The sequence below is a fragment of the Etheostoma cragini genome, chromosome 11 (genome assembly GCF_013103735.1).
Source record: "Etheostoma cragini isolate CJK2018 chromosome 11, CSU_Ecrag_1.0, whole genome shotgun sequence".
Taxonomy (NCBI): domain Eukaryota; kingdom Metazoa; phylum Chordata; class Actinopteri; order Perciformes; family Percidae; genus Etheostoma; species Etheostoma cragini.
In genome coordinates this window covers 5,534,922-5,557,759 of record NC_048417.1, presented here as the reverse complement: position 1 = coordinate 5,557,759, position 22,838 = coordinate 5,534,922, and the positions used below count along the sequence as shown (strand labels likewise).

Genomic DNA, 22,838 nt, shown 5'->3' with positions numbered 1-22,838 from the left:
GTACTGCATGAAAAGACCACTGCATTGTGTTTTGTTGTAACAACAAAACACAGCTGTCAAGCAAAAGACAACTGCTTCAATGCAGCGTCATCCGGCAAGTCATTTGCCAACCAAGTATGAGCTAGCTACATGCTGGATAGATATACACACATACACATAACAAAGACTGCGGGATTGTTCTGACAGAGAAATAAATGTCAGTCGATGTGATAACATTTCAGTGTTTTCTCCAAGGCTCATATCATTTATCCACTGTGCGGTGTTTGGCATCAGATAGGTAATAGTCTCGCATTGCCAGACCTTCCTTCACAGCGCTGCGGATGAGGGTCTGGCTAGTCCACGCAGCATTCCGGTGTGGGAGAAAAATGTGCTCTTGTGGTTTTTTTACATTTCTTTAAACGAATTGCAATTGTCTTGGGCGGTGCTAAGTGCAAAGCCGAGCAGTGCCAACGCTGCTGAATAGTCTTATAGGAAATAGGAACTTGTTTTGGTGGAACATGTGTAGGTTCAAAGGATGATAGTTGTGCAACAGAAAACTCAGATTGGAAAGATAGTCTAGCTAGCTGTCTGGATTTACCCTGCAGAGATCTGAGGAGGCAGTTAACCATAGTCCCTAAAATTACAACACAAAATAGCAGAAGGTACAGGGAAACCCGAAAAGAGTGACGTCTGGCGGATTTCCCATCAGAGCGAGAGCAATCCCGGAAGTGAAACGTTGCGTATATAGACTATTGGTAGATAGGTATTAAAACTCAGATGCAATACTCAAAGTAGCCGGTGAACCATATTCTCAGCACTTTACCTCACCATCCCCGACAAACACCGAACTTTATACTTTAACTATGTCTGTTAAGAACACGACCCTCGGATCCCATCTGCCTACAATCGTCGGCCCTATCTGGCCTTTAGTACTAGACTTAAACTGTGAATAAGACACACGGCTGCCTCACGGCCACCACAAAGCAATGTTAGCATTGTTGGTTTGTGTGTTTTATGCACTTACATTTGCAAGAATAAAACTGCAAAGCCACAACCTTACAGAACCCAGGGGCCCAAAGTTGTGCTATAACACAATACTGTGATTTCTCTATTGTTTTAAATCTTAGACAATTGTTGGTTTGATGTTAAGAGGACTGTTGATCTACAAGTGTCACATTCCTAGCCTTATGAACTTTAGTGTGGAAATAGAGAGGTGAATTAAAAGGGCTCTCCGTGGATAAATGAAGGGAGGATGGGGAAATGTAGAAGAAAGGAGCGCTGTAGAGCTCACCAGACTTTCTATAGTGTTTTGAGATCTCTGCACTTTGTTTCATACATCTTTAAAGTGTCAGTACTTGGTTTTATTTTCACCGGTTTATGGTGTTGCTGGTGTGTTTCACAAAACCTAATTTTGATTAATGATGATTTACAGTATGTTTGCGATACTTGATTAAACTTTAATTACTTGGTCTTACGTGCACATTAGTAGGCACACAGAAAAAAAGTTAATATTACCAACAGAATTTGTACTTGTTTTTGACTTGGAGCACTTCAACTCTCTGTCATATTTAACTCATTTCATAACTAATTTGACTTTTAAGAAGGGCTTTGGTTTTCTGTGTGATTGAATACTTGTAGAAAAATTATAGCATAATGGAATTCTATAGTATTTTTCTCGAAAGCTGCCAAATCCAAGTCCAGCGCCAGAAGCTAAACCTGCAGAACCCGACACTGTATGTTCATTAACACAAACTCTAGAAAGGATCATAGTAACACTGTGAGTTAAGTGTTAACTAACTCGGTGTTTGCTGCTTGAGGGGAAACTGTTTAAGATTTGTTAATGGATCCTCAGGAAGAATCTTATTTTAAAAATGTGAGGACACTTTCAGAAAAAAACAATACTTGAAGTTGCAAATGTTCGGTTCACTTTATCTTACAACATCTATTCTAACAAACCGACGGGCAGTACTTGTAGATGAGAAAGATGTAGCTGTCACATGAAAACATCCGTTTCTTCTTGACCTTAGTCTTACCTAGATAACTATTTGAAATTCTCCATATGTTCACCATATGTCTCCATGTTATTATAATAACAATTTCAAAGTTTCCTATTATAAAGTTATCTAAAATATAGGCTAAATGAGCTATAACATGCAAAACCACCTGCTGTTGTGTTTGTTGGCTGCTTTATATATAATATTATATACATACTGTGTGTGTGTGTGTGTACACACACACATAGCAAAGTTAAACAAAACCACTGCGTTTGAAGTTGTTTCTAACGTAGATATTTTCTAAGTAAAGAGAGATTTTCATATTTTTACTAACTTGACGATTGTGGCTGTATGAATTTCTCAGGATGACAATTTGAAAATAAAAGTTATTTGTGGTACACGTGTCATGATTGGGTCTTTATTTGGGCGATTTAAAAGAAATTTGTGTGTGTATGTATATGTATGTGTATATGTATATATAATATACAGTATATATATATATATATATATATATATATATATAATATACAGTGCATATATATATATATATAATATACAGTATGTATATATATATATAATATACAGTATATATATATATATATATATATATATATACTACTAATTTCTCATTTTATGGTTGAACGTTTTTTAGGCCCCGGACCCCTTACATACATACTTGCCAAAATACATATGGACAAACACACATACTTACAAACATAAATACATACATGCATACACACATAGTTACAAACATACTTCATACATACATACATACACAAACATACACACATAGTTACAATTATACAAACACATTCATACACACAAACATTCTTTCCAACATACAAACATACATATTCATACAGAGAGTTTCTGCACAGAAGCGATGTTAGAGTAAAGACAGAACAGGCTGTGGTATTCTGAACTCTTCAAGCAGTTAAACTATTTATATCTGAGCGCTTCTCTAACCTGCAGTGACAGGCCTGTTTGCAGAACTACATGTTTTATTAGAAGGACACCACATAATTGTGAACGTGAACTTCTTTATTCTGACTCAAGGTTGCATTTAACGTCTCTTTGAGTGAGCGTGGTAAAGTGGTCAATTAACGCACAGTTTAGCCAGCAGGTTTCACCAGGCGTATAACAAGGATTTGCTGTGTGCAGAATTGCATTAAAATATCCCCTCCTAACTACTAACTAAATTTACATTTGTAATTGTTGACATTGCTTCATCTGTACTTTAAGGCAGCATGTAAACTCAACTCTGTGAGGTGGAGGGGATAGTCTATTACAGTCGTTCAGTGTCTATAAATAGTTGGACATGAAACTTGAACGTCTTCCACACAGTAGGACTCACAAAGCCTTAAAGCTACACTGGTCTTTTTTTTAACAATGGATTAAATGACTGATGTGAAAGTTGTCCGTCGTGACAAACCCACAGTAGAAAACTACTACTCACTCTGCAGTTCCCCTCAGCTCTGCTGAGCATTTTAGCATATTTCAGCATATTGTTTGGTTTTCCCACCTGAAAATGATCTGTTGTGTTTCACTCTCACCAATCTCTTCAGTGTTGTTTTTCAGCAAAAACCAAACAACAAAGTCTGCTAGGTGGTGAACATATGGGATCATATTTCTCTCAGGAGCTAGTTAAAGGGATAGTTCAGATAAGTGGGGTTAGATGAGGTACTTCTAGCTACAGTTTATGGCTACAGCAGATGGACAAGCAGATGGGGGGGCAGCAGCTCGACGCATTTTAGAGACTTTAGACATCTAAACAAACCTGTTCTCATGAGCCATTCATAGCACCGTAATTTGTAAACATTCTACTATTTTTTCCAGCTGTTGGGGGTGGATGGATGGATGTTAATATACAGGACATTCAAGCCAGAGAGTGGAGTATGGTTTCTGGGGTAAACTTGAGCCTTTCACCCAGGAAATGTGTTCCTTACGAATGTTTTCATCCAAACCACAATCTTTTTCCTAATCTTGACTAGTCGTTTTGGTGCCTAATCTTAACTTTAGTCGTGGCAAAAACGCTCATATTTTGTGGACTAAATGTAACTGTAATTGCCGCCAAAACAACTGGCAGCCCGGGGTGCTTGGTACCCAGTTAAAAGTCACCTATTTTTGGGTAACCAAACCACAAACTACTGCTGACTGCGAACAGTCTGTAGCCCAGGTCAGGAAATAACCAGCAACAACTTTACAGGATATTATACGTTTTGGTCATACGGACCCGTTCATGAGAATGCAGTTTTACCTTGCCTTCAAACAGCCCTTTACGACGGGGAACTACAAGCGTCAAAATCATCCATGCTCTCTTCAAAGACACTCCTTTGACAAATCATTTATACACTTTACCTTGCAGAACACTGAAGTTAATAGTCTGCTGCGGCCACGTTCAGTTAATGATATTTTGACTTTGGTGAATCTGAAGTAACTCTTTAAATACCAAAGTGGCACAATAACACTCTAGTGTCAGTCAGTACTCCTGCCTGCTTCTCCAAACTGGGACCAGCCTGACCACCATCTGCTGGAAGTAAAACACTGACTATGGGTAAGTAACTCATGACCCACTGCAAAAAAATAGCAACTATCCCTTTAAGTAAGAGAGTAAATATTGTGCTCACAAATGTCAGGTGTCCAGCACCACAGCTCCTAGTAAATGAAACAGAGAGCCAAAGTCACGCTCTTCTACCTCTGGTCGATGGGACCTATCTTTCGAAAATATATGAACAGAAGTCAATGAGAGATAATCATTTTTTTATTTTTTTGTGCCCTGCACTTCACAAATTATGTGTGTAAATTTGAAAAATAATTCAACACGTCAAGAGATAAACGATTTGACTTGAAGAAGTTGAACAACATGAGGTTTTGGGTGGGTTTGTTAGTGGGGCTCGGTGCCTTGCTCACGTGCACATTGGCAGCACCCAGGAGGTGAACTGGCACCTCTCTCGCTACTTCTTGTGTCCACACTTCGTACTTAGTCCGCACGGGGCGACCGGTGCCCCAGCCTACGGACTGGGCTACAGCCACCCACATCTTGCACATAACGCATGATTACAGAATGCACATAATTTAATTTATAATAATTTATACTGTTTATTGATCTCCAGTGGGGAAATAACAATTATACTTTGTTTTTGTTAGAAATCACTACACTACACAGGCCTGAAATACACACACTCACACGCCTGCTCTGGACCTATTCATGTACAAACGGAGAGATGTCAGAGTGAGTGGGCTGCCAGTACTTTTAGAATTGAAGTGACGGGACGAGCTTCGTGCTCTGAGCTTCGGGTTTTAGTTTTTCTTCAGATGTTATTTATGTTGCCACCTGAAGTTCTCACCGATCTGTCATCTGTCACCACAAAACATATTGGGGATATGTCTCTCCTACATGTTTCCCCTCTCTCTCTCTCTCTCTCTCTCTCTCTCTCTCTCTCTCCCTTGCTCTCTCTCTCTCTCTCTCTCTCTCTCTCTCTCTCTGTGAATGCCAAAGGCCTCTCAACCCTCAGTCCAGATTTAGACCTCAGCCTTTCCCAGACATTCAGACCCAGCTGGCTGGAGCTGCTGGCCGGAAGTGTACAAATTCCCTGTCTCACTTGTTCTTCCTCTCCTTCTCTGCTCTTCTTTGCACTGCCTGGTCTCTTTCATCACATTTTTATCTGATCTAGTAGGAGTGCTTAACAGATGTCTGAGTTGGACAGCGGGCCAAGGGTTGTAATCCAGGGCCTCGCCAGTCGTTCCTGTTCCACAGAGGCAGGCGTCCTGCTCCTCCTGCCCAACCATGGAGCCTCTTGCAGAGGTAAGACACTCTGCTGACTCACCCCAAGCCCCCTTCTGATCCGTCCACTCCTGTTGACTGCTATCGCTGCAATGTGTGCGCTGGTATGTGTTAGGAAAGGCCTTGTAACTGAAACGCTGTAAATAAAAAACACTGGGGCTACTTTTACATTGCAGGGTTGTTGCACCATCTGTTTTATGTACCTCTTCAAACTGAAGCATGTTCACAGTTTTATCTTCTTGGAAGTATGTGTGTTGTACCAAAAGAAAGTGCCTGTGCATGCACTGATTCCACAGTACCCAAAACCTTCATTTAGATTTCCTTACTGTTTTATTCATCTTGTTCAATCTAGGTTTAGTATCCTCATATATCTTGCCTTGCCCATATTTACATATTTACTAGTATTTACTATTTGTCGCAAGTTGTTTATAATCTTCATCTTGACGATATTTTTTTACTTCCAAATAGAGATAGATAGTCCAAAACTGGTACACATTCAAGAACGAAAAGTTCTATTTTCATTCCAGCTCAAACCTTCACTTCATATAAAATAGCATCTTACTTGAAAAGCCCATATGAACTGTTTAAAAACAAATATCTGGATTATCATATGTAACCATGTGAAAGACATGTAAACACGAGCACAGCATGGCAAGTGAACATCAGGAAATTGATGTCATGGTCTTGGAACGTGATAGCTAGTTAACCAGGCGAATCTGCAAGCTCATGTTTTATTTGCTCTGGCAGATAAGTCACATTTGCTATTTGGTCTGAGGATGTCCCGTTGAAGGTTATAGTTGTGGCAGTGTTCCTTGAAACATGGTATCATTTGCATTGAGAAAACACACGTGGCTGGTGACTTGTCCTTTAAGGTCAACATATGGATAGAAAAAAAAAAACAATTCAAAGTATGTAAAACACTTAGATATTAGATAAACACTGCAAGGTGCCGATGTAGATATTAGACATAGTAAACTGTAAATGTCACATAGACAGTCCATCCGCCAAACCCCTTTTTCTTAGAATCAGTTACAAAACTGCTGCCACTTCCTCTAGCTCTTTTTGGGATTCTCTAATTTCCCATAAGTATGCTGGAAGTTGTAGTCCTTCCAGGATATCATAGGTTATTGTTACGATTGTTTGGCATCCATACTACAGGCTGTATTACAACAAGCGTTTGTTGTATTGTTGTTGTATTATGTTGCTGATTCTGTTCATCTAGCAATTGGAAACTTACAGCGTTTCTTTAATATTCTGCAAGAAGCTTTTAAAGACGTGGAACTTAAATGCTGATAAAACAAAGTTGGTGCTATTTTTTTTAGACCCAGAGCAGAGTAGATTATGCTAACCTTAATATTTCCACCATGAACAGGTACAAATACTGTACGAATGAGAGAGTTGCTGAATATGATCAATATCTTGGCATCTCGATTGTTGAAAAGCTCTTTTTGAAATATCTCATTAATAATCCTTTGTGGCTATTTCTACAGAAATAAAAGCATCTTACCCATGATTTGTAAGAAATGTGTTGTCAATCCCTCCTCCTTGAGATTCATAACCTGTCATGTCCATGTTTCATTGTATTTTATATGAAAGTGTTTTGTGGTCTTCTCTCCAAGAGAGAAGTGATACTCACTGGTATCTCAGTACCTATAAGACTCTTATTGGGAAACTACCACACTACCTTACAGGACCTCTGTTTCTTAGAGGGACCTTATCAGACACGCTCGTTCTAAACTTGTAAAAACTGCTTTTAACTTAAAGTGCCTGTATTAAGCTCACTTTCAGGTTCATAATTGTATTTAGAGGTTAAATCAGAATAGGTTTTTGTGGTTTAATTTTCAGAAAACACACTATTTTTGTTGTACTGCACATTGCTGCAGCTCCTCTTTTAATGTTTAACTCTGTTTCAGCTACAGAGTGAGGTATCTGACTTTAGTTCCGTCCTTGTTGGGAATCCCATATGCGCAGTGGCTAGGTAAGGACTACTAGCCAGTCAGAAGCAGAGGATGAGGTTGTGCCGTGCTAGCAGCTAGGCAAGCATTGTAACATGTGTCACAAAATGACACAGTGTTTTGTGTTTGAGATGGTTAGTAACTTTGGGGTGGACTTTGGGCTTTTTCACTTTGTAAACCAAAAAGTGCACCAAAAAGATATAACACACACATATACAGTATATAGGATAATATATGAGATATATAACACAATAAAGGAGAGGGAAAATGACAACAAGCATAATATGAGCACTTTAGGTGCCCCTGACTCCTGGAACAAATTACAGCACTTTCTTAAAATCAACTCACTTGTGTATTTTGCAATGGTACGATCCTAATTTTATTTTTCAAATCATTTTTCCAATTGAGAAAGTTTTTTTCACTTTCTATGTTTCTTATGGTGGTTTTGCTTCTACTCTGTGATTTGTCTTTAGAATTTGAATCAATGACGTTGCATACGAGGGACGCCCCTCAATGATTTTTCGACTCTAAATAAAGGCTGAATGAAAGTTCAAAGCCATGCTAGCAGCACCGTGAGGCTCCGCATTGAGGTAAATGCTAGCGTCAGCACGCTAACAGGGTCACTTTGCAAACATGTTTATGTTTAGCACATATAAGGTTTATATTATGTTCTATACCTGCCTAGCTTTTGCCACTGCACATTCTTCATTGGCAGCCTATTATTGACAGGACATTGGAGTCAGTAAAGGCAACCGGGCTCTTCCTTTCCTTAACGATGATGTGCTCCAGCAGCCGTCTTTCATGACAGGCACTTGCCGACCTATGGACACTCCTTACAGCTGCTTCTACGACAAATCTTTTCAACACAGTCTTTTCCTACAACATGTTAGAGTACAGGCAAGACTTGTTTAGCTGTAAGTGAAAAATCACTTTGGGACACATTTGAACAGTGCAAACGATAAAACAGTTTTCCTCTGCAACAAACTATCACCTCGAGGAACAACAGCTCTAACAGTCATACCGAGAGGTACATTCGATGAATTTTAATTTCATCTATTTACGTTCCACACAAAGGTAGCTTTGTTGGGTTTTAGCCTAGCTTGAGCACAAAGACTGGAAGAATGAGGAAGGTACTGGCCTCGCTCCATCAAAACAAAGGGAATTTTAGTCATTTCAAAAGCTTCCAGTTGTCATGTTATATGAGTATTCAACACATGTAGGAATAGACAACAAGAAACAACTTGGTTTAAGGAGCGGTTAAGCTATTTTTTGATTAACAGCAGCTGAAGCCTGTGACTGCATCCAGGCTCATGGAAGACGAAACTGTTAGATGTGATTAGCTCACTGAGTAACAAGCTGTAAAACTGTACACTCTGGCCTGTGACTAAACTGTTGAGACACCACTTCCTTTCCCAGGCCCCTTTATTTAAGTTGGACCAGGAAGAGGATGAGGAAGAGGATGTTCTCTCAATGAAGAGCAAAGGTAAAGAAGAGAAGACGTACTGTAACTTTGAGTGTGCCTGTTGTTTGACTAGCGCTGCACAATATGAGTAAAAACATCTAATTGCAGTTATTCTCACTGAGATTGTAATTGCCACAGGATTCACGAAATTGGAGGGAATGATCATTTTTATATCATTATTCCCATTGATTATTTTCTTAAAATCTAAATGATTATAATGTGATTTTTGCATGGATCTCGACCAAACAAAGCCTGTAGGATACAATTTGTTGTCCGGGACATCTCTGCGGCAGCTCAGTACTCAATTCAGAATGATTTGACTCATCTATAGCGTTTCACAAATATTACCCACCTCTCATAGATCTTTGGATGTTGGCCCTCTTTTCAGAGCCACTGTACCTTCCTTTAGACAAAGCGCAGGCAAATTGTAACTTGAATCACTCTATTGTGACTTGACGTAGTGCATATTGTATGTATTCAGTTGTTTTGTATCTGCAGGTGGCTGTACATATGCAACAGATGCTTTCGCGCCCTCTGCAGACACAGACCCTGAGACGTTTATATACATGAACTTCATGAAGAGTCACTGCTGCTACGATGCCATCCCCACCAGCTCCAAACTGGTCATTTTTGACACAAAACTACAGGTATGGAACACATTGTTTTGTTATGTTTTTTTTTCTTCTTTTTTTTTATTTTTTTTATTTTTTACAAATTCCCTCTTTGTGAAGCTAGCAATTTACTGATACCAATATTGGAAAGTACCGGAGTCTATGAACCGATCCAGTACCATGTAATTTAGCCCTGAAGAAAAACCTACTTTAAAGGAAACTTGTATTTAATTTCAAAATTGTTAAATTACATTTTTGACTTGAAATTTGGAGAAATAACTTTTGACTGTTAAAATTAATCCTTTAGGTTTCTGTTGAAAGTCAACCAACGGAGAATTCATTATTAATTTTACGTAGGCCTAATACATCTTGCATTATTTGAACAAAGTTTAAAGATCTCAAGGCTCCAACAGTAGCTTATTTTTATTTTATATTTCCATTATGACTGGCAATAAGAGAAAGTTCTATGGCGTTTATTCTTTGTGTTTCTTCATGTTTCACAAAAAGATTTAACCTGAGCCAGGGCAAACAACAAAGATAGAAATCATATCACATCCAAACGGGGATAATAGTATACAGCTGTTAGAACACAATAAAATATATGAAAAAGTGTTATCGGATCAGTACTCGGTATCAGCCGATACGCAAGTTCAGGTATCGGGATTGGTTATGTTGAAGCAAAAAATGGCATCGGACCATCTCTTGTGTATATATATATATAGGTGGACTTTATAAACTGAATTGTCCTTAGATGATAAATTAAGCTATTAAAAAAAAAAAGACCAAAAAATATTTTTTGTTTGTAATTATTAAAAGAAACTTTGTTGTGTGTTCTTGTCAGGTGAAGAAGGCTTTCTTTGCTCTGGTGGCTAACGGTGTGAGGGCAGCGCCCCTGTGGGACAGCAAGCTGAAGTGTTTTGTGGGTGAGCTCTAATACGTCTCTGTCTCTCTGGCACACACACATACACTATAAACTAATGCTTGCTTTAAGGGGCAATTGTTGTCTCTGTTAATTACAAAAAGTGGCCTGGACCTTCTCTAGTCCTGAGATGACTCCTGTTGTGATTTAAAACTATGAACAAAAATGTAATTAAATGTAATTAAATTAAATTAATGCATTAGCGGTACACCAATAATCTCAGTGTACTGAATCCTCAGTGTCACCCACTGGTGACTAACAGTGCTGACACTCTCATATAATGCAAACTATATCAATATTTAAAGCTTACTGAAAAACAAAGAAAGCCATCATACATAATCATCTCATTACTTTGTCTGCATTATCTCTTTCTTTCTTTAACTTCTTGAGCTATCAGGGTCTTATTTTTAATATTTTGGCCATCATTCTCATTAGTAATAATATTTTACTCTGCAGCCTCATTGCAGACATTTCTTTCTGAGGACATCTGTCAGGCTCCGGCCGTGAAATAGATGCCAGTTGTTGCAGTATTTTTCTACACTTACTTGTAGATTCCAATGATAACTTTGGATGATAACTCTATATACTCCTATAATCCAAGTGCACGTTTAATTTGACTAAATCCCAAAGATTAAAGCCAGACTTTCAGCCTAAAGTCACACCAACAGCCCAGTGAGGTTAAAATTCTTCTTATACACAGAAAACGTAATTGTTGGATGAATAATCCATCCATCCATCCATCCATCCATCCATCCATCCATTTGAATCTGCTTATCGGGTCGCGGGGGCAGCAGCTCCAGAAGGGGACCCCAAACTTCCCTTCCCCCATTCCACATCATCCAGCTCGGGGAAGAGATGTGTCGCTTTAGATCCGTCACACAAGCAGTAACGGATTCATTATTAAAAGATAAACAATGTCCCTAGTATCTATTATGCCCACATTAAAAATAAAGCCATATCAACAGTGAGTGAAACCATCTTTAAACTGAAGGCTGACATTTCCTTGGTGCTGTTTGTGTATTCACTTAACTACGATTCAGACACACATTTACAGACACACACTCTTCGAAGCTAATTTTCCAGTGAGTTGACATCTTTGATTCGGCTGATTCCCTATAAATAAATCAGTTTTGAAAAACAACTAGTGTGAAAACACACATGCACAGTATTTCGTGCAAGAGGTACTGAGATGAACTTTTCTCTTCCTTAGTTAAACAACATTTAACCTGGAATTCAGATTTTTATAAATATTGATATATCCATGTTTGGCGTTTCCTGTGTGTGAGTGTGTGTGTGTGTGTGTGTGTGTGTGTGTGTGTGTGTGTGTGTGTGTGTGTGTGTGTGTGTGTGTGTGTGTGTGTGTGTGTGTGTGTGTGTGTGTGTGTGTGTGTGTGTGTGTGTGTGTGTGCAGGCATGCTGACCATCACTGACTTCATCAACATTCTCCATCGTTATTACAAGTCTCCTCTGGTGAGCTGTGTGACATTTGTTTAAACACTTTTAGGAAAAACACCAAACACCTATAACTCTGTTCCCTGAATAAAAATCACACATCCATTCTGTCATCGAGGTGCTGACATGTTGTTTGTTTTGTCTGCAGGTTCAGATCTATGAGCTGGAAGAGCAGAAGATAGAGACATGGAGAGGTCTGTGCAAAACAACATACTGTATATCTTTGGGCTAAATGGATTGTTCAGTTGTGTGAGGCACTTCTCCATAGTCAGTGACAGGGGCCAGTCTAGGATCAGACCTTTAGGGGGGGGCTCAGCTCCTAATGAGAATGAGACACAAATACAGAGCCTTGCAATAGTGTTAACTACTAAATCAGTAATTTCATTAGCCGATAATCTCTGAGCTATAGCTACTAAACAACATCAGCTAACGTTTTTGACACTACGCGGGACTAACCTGAGACTTTATAAGTCACAGTACTAACAACCAATTTGACACAATGTTCTGACATTGAGAAATTTGAGTTACTTAGGTTTCAATTTGGGTTCTAATCCGCACCATCAATTTATCAATTTGTTCTCTGGGAACTACCGTTTCCATCCCTTTTCGCACTGAATCGCACAAGATCAAGCAAGCAAAGTTTTTCTTAACAAAATGGATCGTGCAGTCTACCAACACATGATCAATATTGGACAAGTTATAACAGTGCTTATTTGCTAGCTGGTAGCGACATATCAAGCTCTAAAAAGAAAACAACGCTATCAACACATTGCTCTGCGCTGCGAGACAACCCTTTTTTGAGACATGTATTGCTGTTTGAGTGCCTTCCATGTACTCCGGAGGACGTCCCATGGCTTGTCCTAACCTTTGTCCGTCATTTCTTTCGCAAGGTCCTGATAAATTAAATTCAAAAAGTCTTGTCTCCTCGTTCGCAAACAGAGTGGAAATATTGGACGGAAATTAATCAAATAAATAAATAATAAAATAACGTTTCCATCAGCGTTCATCGCATAATCCGTATGTCAATCAAGATCAAATCCAATGAGACCGAACGCATTTCTTGTGAGTTTCTATTCATGAAATCCCATTGATTTTTACGTTTCCCATAAGGCATTTTTCATTTGTTATCACTTAATTCAAATAAAAACATGTGGATGGAAACATAGCTACAGACTAAAAAAGACACTTTAAAACACATTTTAAAAGATACAAACTTTACCTTTAAAAAAAAAACATTTGTTTTTTGTAGTTTAAGTTAATGATATGTTTGTCTCTCTTTTGCCAGAGATCTATCTGCAGTACTCTGTCAACAGACTGATCAGCATCACTCCTGACTGCAGGTGAAACCAGCCTTTGAAATAATTCATGCAGTCAAACAGTCTCACTGGTGTCTGAGACTGTGATATTGCCATCTTTTTTCATCTTCCTTTATTGCACATGCTTCTTAATTAGGTCTGTTCTTGTCAATTTTAATATTATTTTAACCCTAGTGTTGTCCTCCCTGGAAAAAAACGGACAAACATTTTTTTTCTCAGTTTTTCAGACTTTTTTTTAGTTTTCACTAACACCACCTTACTACCTCTAGGTTTACACTAGTTTTTCAAATTCATGGTCAATAACTCTCTACAATTATACCTAATATTTGAGTTAAAAAAGCAGAAATTATGAATCATTTTGACCAGCAGTTAAGATCAGAGGAGCATACAGATGAATTAATTCAGGAATGAATGTGATCAATTGCATTTGCAAAGAGTTTTGTATGGACTCCAATCCATTTTTGTGGTAATTTGATTAAAAAGAAACCCATGTTTTAGATGTAGACATTTTTTAAAAGGGTCAAAGTTGACCCGAGGACAACGGGAGGGTTCAAATTAATGACATTTTTGTGTCGCGGCATAACCACAACCCTGGGAAAACTTGATGCTGTTATGTCTAGGGGCTCTGAGCCCTATATGTGAAACTACAGAGCTAAAGACTCGGTTTGCCAGGTGAAATGAGCGGGCCTGTCTGTCGTCCTCGACTCAGCATTTCTTCGCTCCGTCAGCCAAACAGCTCTCTCTGTGGTCCGGTGCTAACCAGCGTAGATGCTCCGTTGACAGTCCACTAGTAGACATGTAAATTAATGATGGCAAAACACTAGTGCAACTTGATGGGGGGGGGGATCTTCATGTGGACATTCAGAAGCACGTCTCTCTTCCAAAACCGACTGTCTCCCAGTCAGTCCTCAACTTCCACTTTCTAAACTTGACGCAGGTAAGCCACACCCACCTCAGCCTGGAAACCATTAGGAAAAATTGGGCCGTGACAGTTGTAAGATAGTTATATAATCTTTTAAGTTTTTGTTCTATCAGCAGGACGCACCACAAGCGGAGTTTAAAATTCAAGCCATGCGGGGCAAAAGAAAAAAAAAAAATTGTAGCAGCTGAGACCTTCCTACCACTTGGGGAACACAGTACCAGCACGTATAGACTAAACAAACATGCTAAATGTGTGTGTTGCAGTAAAACTCCAGCAGAAGGGCGGCCTCCAGGTTCAAATCCAAGCTGCTGCCCTGTGCTGCGTGTCACCCCCTCTCTTTCTCTCCCCCTTTCCTGTCTGTCCACTGTCACTATCAAATAAAAAAGGGAAAAGCCCCAAAAGAATAATCTTTGAAAAAAAAACCTGCAGAAGGAACTGAGGGTGCATTGCTGCCTGATAACAGATCACTAAATTAATGTGTCTTTTTATTCCATGTCACAATCCTCAAGTGTAATTATTAAAATCGTAATCATGCATCATGTATTGTCTCCTCAGTCTGTTTGATGCCATCTACTCCTTGTTGAAGAATAAGATTCACCGGCTGCCGGTCATCGACCCGACGTCAGGAAATGTCCTCCATATCCTCACACACAAACGCATCCTCAAGTTCCTCCACATCTTTGTAAGACTTCTTATCTTTTTAATAAGCATTTGTCCACATCTTTTTACTTACTGTACAACAAAACAAATTTAAAACCAAGCAGTCAACCATTTAAAACAAAAATCTCCAACAAATAAGAATGGAAATAAATGGGGGACAGCCTCCATATGTTACTGAGAAGAGGATTTTACTTTCAAAATAAAAGACAGTTTCTTTTTATTCTGATTGGATAGGAAGAAATAGATATGTAAAACTATTGGATTTCTGTAAAAAAAATCTTCCAATGTGATTTCAGTTTTAGATATTGTATACTAGTTGTCTTTCTTCCCCTTCCCTCCAGGGATCTATGATTCCTAAACCCAGATTTCTTCAGAAGCGGATCAATGAAGTGGCGATCGGTACCTTCAAACAGATTGCGACAGTCCAGGATACGGCCTCTGTCTATGACGCTCTGTCCATTTTCGTAGAGAGAAGAGTGTCTGCGCTGCCTGTAGTCAATGAGCAAGGTGGTCTAACATCACACTGACATTTGGTTGTTAAAAAAAGGAGTAATTTTGTTTCTTTTATGTATCAGAATCACAGTTTAGTTTCAATCAAAAAACACTTTGGATCCATTGCATCACAACATTACAGTTCTGAAACAAATGCTTAATGTTCAGGCCAGCTGTAAATAATCAACAGTCAGCCATACTCAATTGTGATTTCTTTCCACTGTTGATTTTCTTTCATGCATAATGTGATTTGAGTTGACATCTATATGTTTTGTCTGTGTGCAACTTCTCTTCTATGGTCTGTTCATCGCTCTGTGTCTCCTCTGCAGGTAAAGTCGTGGCGCTGTACTCCAGGTTTGATGTCATTGTAAGTTTCACACATCTTTTAGTCTTGTGATTCATTTAATTAGTTTTATAATTGTTGTTTTCTTTTGCATCACAGGAGTGATAGTGAAAAAGTTAGGTTTAAGCAGCCAAAAGGCTAGATTTAGTCAGGACTACTGTAATTGAAGAAACAATACAATTTAATTATGTATTAAATATATAGGTAAAAAATTGTGTTAATGTGCATAAAGAAGCCAAGAACAGATGGAAAAATCTCCAAAAGGCATCAAATGAGAGATTTGACATTCGTATGATCTGTCACCAAAAGTTAGATTTTATTTCAATCATTTACACTTTGAAAATAACAGTAAACAAAAACATGGCGTCTGCAAAAGTTTGGGCATCCTCTCTTCTTTATGAACATAAATACAATTTTTACCCGGGGTGCCCAAACTTTCCAGCCCCACTCTAGGCTACATGTCAACATTTAATCTGACAAAACATGACGTATACAACACTGTCAATTAAACTGCTATGGATTACTTTGTTTTCTCTCTTTTTTTCTCCTGTCATTCAGAATCTCGCAGCCCAGAAAAACTACAACAACCTGAACATGACAATGCAGGAGGCCATCTCCTCCAGGGCCTGCTTTATGGAGGGAGTCCTCAAGTGTTACCCTTACGAAACACTGGAGACCATCATCGACCGCATTGCCAAGGCTGAGGTATCACGCATGCATCAACAGTCTGACTGACTTTTCTGTATTAAATGTAGGATAAATAATGTTCACATGTTGATTGATGTAGAGTAAGGTAAAGATAGGGTTGCAACCAAAAAATGACCTAAAACGTAATCGCAATTCATTATTTATTTGGCAAATAAGGTTTCCGTCACTGTTTAACGCATAAGCAGTATATCGGTCAAAATCAAATTTGATGAGACCGAAAGTATTTCCTTTGAGCCAATATTGATGAAATTCCATCCAATTTTACTGTCTCCATAAGGGATTATTCATTCAATTTCACTTAATTTGAATAAAAACGTGTGGATGGAAACATAGCTAGTAACAGTAATAACCTAATACACATTCTTTACTGAGATTAAATTACATTTCTGGTTATATTTGCACTGAATAACGCTTTAAATAAACAGAAATAACTCTTGCAGTGCACATGAACAACTGCGCAATATTATCTCACACTAAGCTAAAGTGGCACCCTCGTGAATTAGCCTACTGTTGCTAACGTACATTTATAAATCCTACATAACATCGTCATCAGAATCTCAATCAAGACTTAATTATTGATACAAGCACACAGTAATGTTGACAAACTTAGTCCAATTAGGGGAGAAAGGAATGAGTAATAGCGTTTCACGTTAATGCCTTTTCTCCATAGTGTCCAACGTTACTAGCAGGCAGAGCGAGTTACAACCGACAGCGAGAGTGAGAGAGACTGTATCACTACAGCCATTCCAGTCCGCTCAAAGCGAGGATCTTTTTCAAAAATATGTTGCACGTAAGGGGGGGAAAAAAGTATCTTCCACATGAGGGGCCCTCTGTTGCACAGCGCAAAGCCTGACGCAAGTGTCTTTGCTAGTTTAAGACAAACGCAGTTGTCAATTTCCCGTCCAGGGCCCGCTACTAGGATTAGAGTGTGTCCGACAGGGTGGGGGCATGGCCTCTCGATGGGGGCTCTCCATCGTGATGTTTGCTAGCCTTCACGACAAACAATGACATCGACCACCGGCACAACCCTACATAGGTGAAGCGCACTTATTCGGAAAAGAGGTATTTGTTTAACTCAAAATCCATCTAGAAGTGCATAGACATTCTTGGCCTGGTAAATGCTGCGTCATATATCTCATCATCAGGCATCAATCATTTTCAGGATTGCTTTTTTTTTTCTTGGCCATGAATATCTCTCATTTGGACTCTGTCTTGACTTGGGTTTGACTAGTCCTAGTCCTGGTCTTAGACATGTCTTGGACTTCACAAAGGTGGACTTGACTACAGCCCTGATTAACACTTTTCTGTTTATCTTTCTTTGTACTTTTCTTTCTCACTATCAATACCTGACAACAAGTAGTTAGTGACAGTGAATGTTTCATCTGAATCTTTATAGGCTATAGGAGGATAACAACCAAATCCTTTCCCTCTCAGGTGCATCGTTTGGTGTTGGTTGACAGTGAAGACGCGGTGAGAGGGATTGTCTCTCTATCTGACCTTCTCCAAGCCCTGGTTCTCACTCCTGCAGGTATTGATGCACTGTGCTCCTAACGCCAATCCTTCAATTCATCCCTTCTTTTCCTCAATCCTCAGTTATCTGTCAGTCTACCTTTAAATCCTCAAATCTTCCGGCTCCTTCTGTTGATCTATGCTCCTTTTCCTGTGGAAAAACTCTTCTTCATCTTCAACTTTTCATCCTCCTAAAGACATGAAGGGTCTTTCTTCTCTTCCTGTGAAACTCTGTCAATTTCCCCCTTCCCGGAAATCTCCTGATCCTTCCTTAATTACCACGACTGCCTCCTGCTGCTCCTTCAAAATCCACAAACCACCTGATCTGAACCTCTCATTGGGGACAAACATTCTTACATTTCTTCTCAAACACTCATTTGAAGAATTAAAATAAATGTTTCCAGAGCTTGCTCTGACACATCCTGCACCTGGATAATAAACAACAGCCCCCTAAAAGTCTGACACCCCCCCAACGTCTTCACGCCGCAGTTCCTCCTATGAAACCACCACGCCAACAGCACCTCTTAACCAACACATCCCAGGTAGGAAGCCCAACTTAAGCTGCCGGTGGCTGCTTGTCTGAGCTTGCATCTTCACTTTTCCTTTGTATTACAAAGTCTGGTTGCTGCCTGTTGTGGTTCTTCTGTAGATTCTCCAAAAGGATCATATGAGGCGGAATTGGTACCCATGTAGGTATGGCATCTATCTTGACACATTTTAGCAACAACAACAACAAATTAAAGGAAATAAACCCTTGTTTCTTGTTCACAATTTCAGAGTGCTCTTTCAATTTAGCATAATGTATATTAATATAATACCTGATTTACCATATATTCCCTGATAGGGCGGTGAATCTCAATTAATTTCCCATATTTTATTCCAATGTTTTACCATTCCCACCTATCTCTGCTTTAAGAATCTGTTGAGTCTGTTGATATCTGGGGACTTGGGAATGTCTGTTCTCAAATGATTAAAGTGATGGTAAAATAACATTTTGTGTTCGCGAGCATGTGAGAGAAAGTTCAGTCTGATCCTCATGTGACATCCTCCTTCCTCATCTAATAATTTGTGTTGAAGCTGAATCTCAAGATTTGACATTGATTTAGTTTGTGTTTTGTTGAATTAAAGTCGCAGAGGGCAGATTGATTTGATTTAGTTATACGTGTAGCCACGTGCGTAGCTGTCTGGATGTCACTTACTGAGTATTTTAGCCTTTCTCCGTCAGTTAAACACTACAAAACATTGCGTATTTTAGGTTTGAAGTACATTCTGACTTTGAAAACCAAATTTGTGAGCACATTTAGTAGAGCATTTGCTCATGTAATATCATCCTCATCAGCAGACTTTAGAGTTCAAATGTCAGCTCTAAATTCCAATTTACACGTACAGCATTACCCCACGAAATTACCCCCTTCATGTCTGTAACCGTGCTGCTGATTTGCACACTGACATTATCCCCCCGGCTATGATGTTAAGGCTCACTGTTAACACTTCAACCAAAACTGTTGAGTCTGTTGGAAGACAGAAAACTCTTGCTTACCACATGCTGCCGTGCATGACATCCATCTCATCATCTTTCGAGATTTTGCTCCTCTGATGGATTGGAGTGTTTTTTTTCTGTGAATGCGTCTCCTTGCTGTGTAGTGAGATGAGCCTCCATATTTTGCACCCAAGATGAATTACAAAATAAATGTATTGTTGCCAACACAGCCTCCATAATTCTTGACCAGGAAGAAGGTTGAAAAAGGCACATAGCAAACAAAAAAACATTGGAGAAAAAAAAATATTTTAGAGCTGTAACAATTTCAAATTTTGTTGTACAATTAATTAGTATTACAGTAGTTGTGTAGTAGTAGGAGCATTACCCCAAGGTTGGCGGAGTCCTGCAGCAGCCAGAGTTCAAATATTGCGAATGCCAGTTTGCTGCGTCTCATCCCCCCATCTCTCTCCTCCTTTCTTGTCTGTCCACTGTCACTAAAAAATAAAAGGAAAAGCCCCAAAAAAAAAATTTTAAAAGAAAGAAATGATTGCGATTAAAGAGCCCATTGCATGGAAATTTCCCTTTATGAGTTTTTTTTAACATTAATATGAGTTCCCCAAGCTCACTGTGGGACTGTCTCTAGTGGCTGTAATTCAGGAAAAAGACTTTAGATGCAGTTTAGGTTCCACCAAGGCTTATATAAAAGTATTCCAATAGGCTCTTTTTGGAAGTTGGCTTTTGAACATGACAACTTGGCAAACTCCGTCAGCTGATGAGGATGTGATATGATAAAACACTTAGAAGCAGCTCCCAATAGACCTTGTGATAAGACATTCATTAACATAATAGGCGGAAGACCTTAGAAAGCAAGCCTGCCTTCATCATCCGGGACTTCTGTCGGCATGTCATTACAGTATGCTGCATTTACATCATATCAGATTTACCCTAAATATACAGTAAGCGTCCATCTTGGAGACTGTATTTGTATAAGTGGGTTGACATTTCCCACTTGGTTTTACAGTACAAGTCCTTCGGTGGTCAGTACATCTGCTCCCTGAAGTCGGCCTATAAGTTTATCACACAACATGTTTTGATACAGAATACTTGCCTCCAATAATTGATTTCATGGGTGTCCAGTTATGCAAACACCCTTAATTCCATTCAGGCTGTACAAATACTTCATCAGCCAGTTTTTCTGGTTCCTCTGATATGATGGGATCTTTGAGTTTCAGCATTGATGAAACATTCTGCGTGCTTCAATGCCTGTTCTCTGTCTACAAACAATGTAAATATTGAATAGCTTGTAGATTTAGTGTTGTGAATGTGTATACAGTTGTATACAAGATAGTGCTCCTTACACATATACTGTAGTAACATATTTTCAACAGGACAATCTTTGGTTAAAGTGAGATTATAGTCATTTAAGTTAAACTTGGTGTCAGATTAAAAAACTTAACTGAATGAAAGAATTTTTCCTCTGTTCTTGTTAATGTTTTCTTCTCATTTGTTTTTCAGATATTTACGAAGGATTGAGCTGTCAAGACTGAAGAAAACAAGGTGAACATTGACCACATTAAACAAGACTCTGAGGTGGCAAAACAAATTTGCAGAGCAGGGCTGTGGCTGAGCCAAAGGACAAATATGGAAAGAGAAAGTTAAAATCCCTCCTCTCTATGAGCACCAATAATGTGCCCTTTAGAGGGCACCATATTCACAAGGCTAGCCTGTTAGTCTGTCCCCAATGGAGACGTGGGGTTGTGCTGGGAAGTTACCAGTGTTAAACTTGATCACAGACTTGAGTGGAAAGCAGCATTGAACTGATGATCCACACATCAAGAAACTTTTAAAGTTGACTCATTAAGCATCAAATTTGAGTTTATTTAGCAAGTTCTGTTATCTTGAAAATTGAGATGTTGATACAACATGTAAAAAAAAAAGAAATTATGTTACGTGGTTTTGACTATGTGGTCTTTGAATAATTTCAAAGTAATCATTCATACATTGGAAGTATTGGATATTTGGAATTAGTTTTTTATAGCACAAGGAAAATATGCAAAACAAGAAAGGGAAAAGTATACAATGGTAATGGTAGAAATGATGCTACAACACGAACATCAAACACAATCAAAAAAAGAATAGACCATTAAGCTAAAATGAAGAGACATACAAAAAAGAATCAGAAGAAGAGCACAAACAAGCAAGGCAAGAGACATTTGAAAAGCAAGTGAGATAGATAGATAGACGCATACGATCTTTTAGCCATTCTGTTCATTTCTACCACACTGTATATATCAGCAACTTAAAGGTCACACAATCTTACACAACACAGTGAAAGATAGTTACCCAAAATAATCGCAAAATTAAGTGTCTGAAATGTTTGCATCCAAGCTTTCCATAAAATAAATTATATCGTCAGGAAATGACAGTGGATGTTATAAATTTTTAATGATAAATATGAATATTAGACAGCACAAACACATAAATGGTCAATGGTTTCAGCTACTGAAATACAAAAGATGCAAACATCAACTTTAAATTGAAATTGGTATGTTGCTGTTCGAATTGTTTTAAAATGGGTTTCTTTAGGGGTTTAGGAGCAATGGGGCATGATACATAGGAAGACAAAGACTGTCTCCTTAGAAGGGACCTCTATATTATCCCGTACAGGGCAGGAGTTGAAGTTGCCACGTTGTCTTATATTTAAAAATCAGACTGAAGAACAGACAGAGATTGACATCCCCAACACCTGGAGAAGGCAAGGAATTTTAAATTAAATTTTTAAAATTGGAATCTGTTTATTGATCCCCAATGGGGAAATTACAATTTACACTCTGTGTCCACACGTTAGTAATCACACACAGTCCTGAACTACAATGCAATCAGAGAAAAGCTGCCTACCGCTTTGAATCATCTGAAGTAAATTAAAAGGATTGAAACCGCTTTACAGATTTGTCCTATTGCATCTTGGTATTGTGACCCCATTTTTGCAAAAGCATCTATGCTTAAATCACTGTGGTAAAAAAAAATGTTTTGCTTTAAAGTGTACTGGTGACTACAATACGTAGAGACACTATGGTTTGGTTTTGTAACAAGGTCATTTCTGATTATTTCATTAGATATGGTAAAGAACCTGCAGTGTAATTAAGGACAGATGTTGGATGAATATAAGGGTCATAGCTAAAAAACTATGTAATAAGAGGGCTAATACTAACTTAACAGTGTAATATCATTGTAATTATTGCACAAGAGGAC

The 22,838-nt window shown here is 38.7% G+C and overlaps 1 protein-coding gene across 4 annotated transcripts; it reads left to right on the top strand.

Annotated features, from left to right (window-relative positions):
- The first annotated feature begins 5,440 nt into the window (after positions 1 to 5,440).
- Positions 5,441 to 21,279, top strand: prkag3b (protein kinase, AMP-activated, gamma 3b non-catalytic subunit). 4 transcript variants are annotated; one of them, XM_034884744.1, is made up of 14 exons: positions 5,441 to 5,553; positions 5,654 to 5,778; positions 9,129 to 9,195; positions 9,673 to 9,821; positions 10,627 to 10,708; positions 12,116 to 12,174; positions 12,305 to 12,350; positions 13,442 to 13,496; positions 14,950 to 15,076; positions 15,396 to 15,561; positions 15,876 to 15,913; positions 16,448 to 16,594; positions 18,032 to 18,125; positions 21,102 to 21,279. In XM_034884744.1, exons 2-14 carry the CDS (start codon positions 5,761 to 5,763, stop codon positions 21,131 to 21,133), a joined length of 1,080 nt encoding a protein of 359 aa, XP_034740635.1. In that variant the 5' UTR covers positions 5,441 to 5,553; positions 5,654 to 5,760; the 3' UTR covers positions 21,134 to 21,279. The 4 variants fall into 4 exon arrangements, with proteins under 4 accessions (XP_034740635.1, XP_034740632.1, XP_034740636.1 ...); XM_034884741.1 differs by lacking the exon at positions 9,129 to 9,195; XM_034884745.1 differs by having other exon boundaries at positions 5,448 to 5,778; positions 9,715 to 9,821.
- The last annotated feature ends 1,559 nt before the right edge of the window (positions 21,280 to 22,838 follow it).

Excerpts from the sequence above, each read along its gene's own strand:
- prkag3b (XM_034884741.1), top strand. The coding sequence starts at position 5,664 with ATGTCTGAGTTGGACAGCGGGCCAAGGGTTGTAATCCAGGGCCTCGCC. Across the intron at positions 9,822-10,626 it reads TTTTTGACACAAAACTACAG|GTGAAGAAGGCTTTCTTTGC; the intron begins GTATGGAACACA and ends TGTTCTTGTCAG. Across the intron at positions 15,562-15,875 it reads GCCTGTAGTCAATGAGCAAG|GTAAAGTCGTGGCGCTGTAC; the intron begins GTGGTCTAACAT and ends TCTCCTCTGCAG.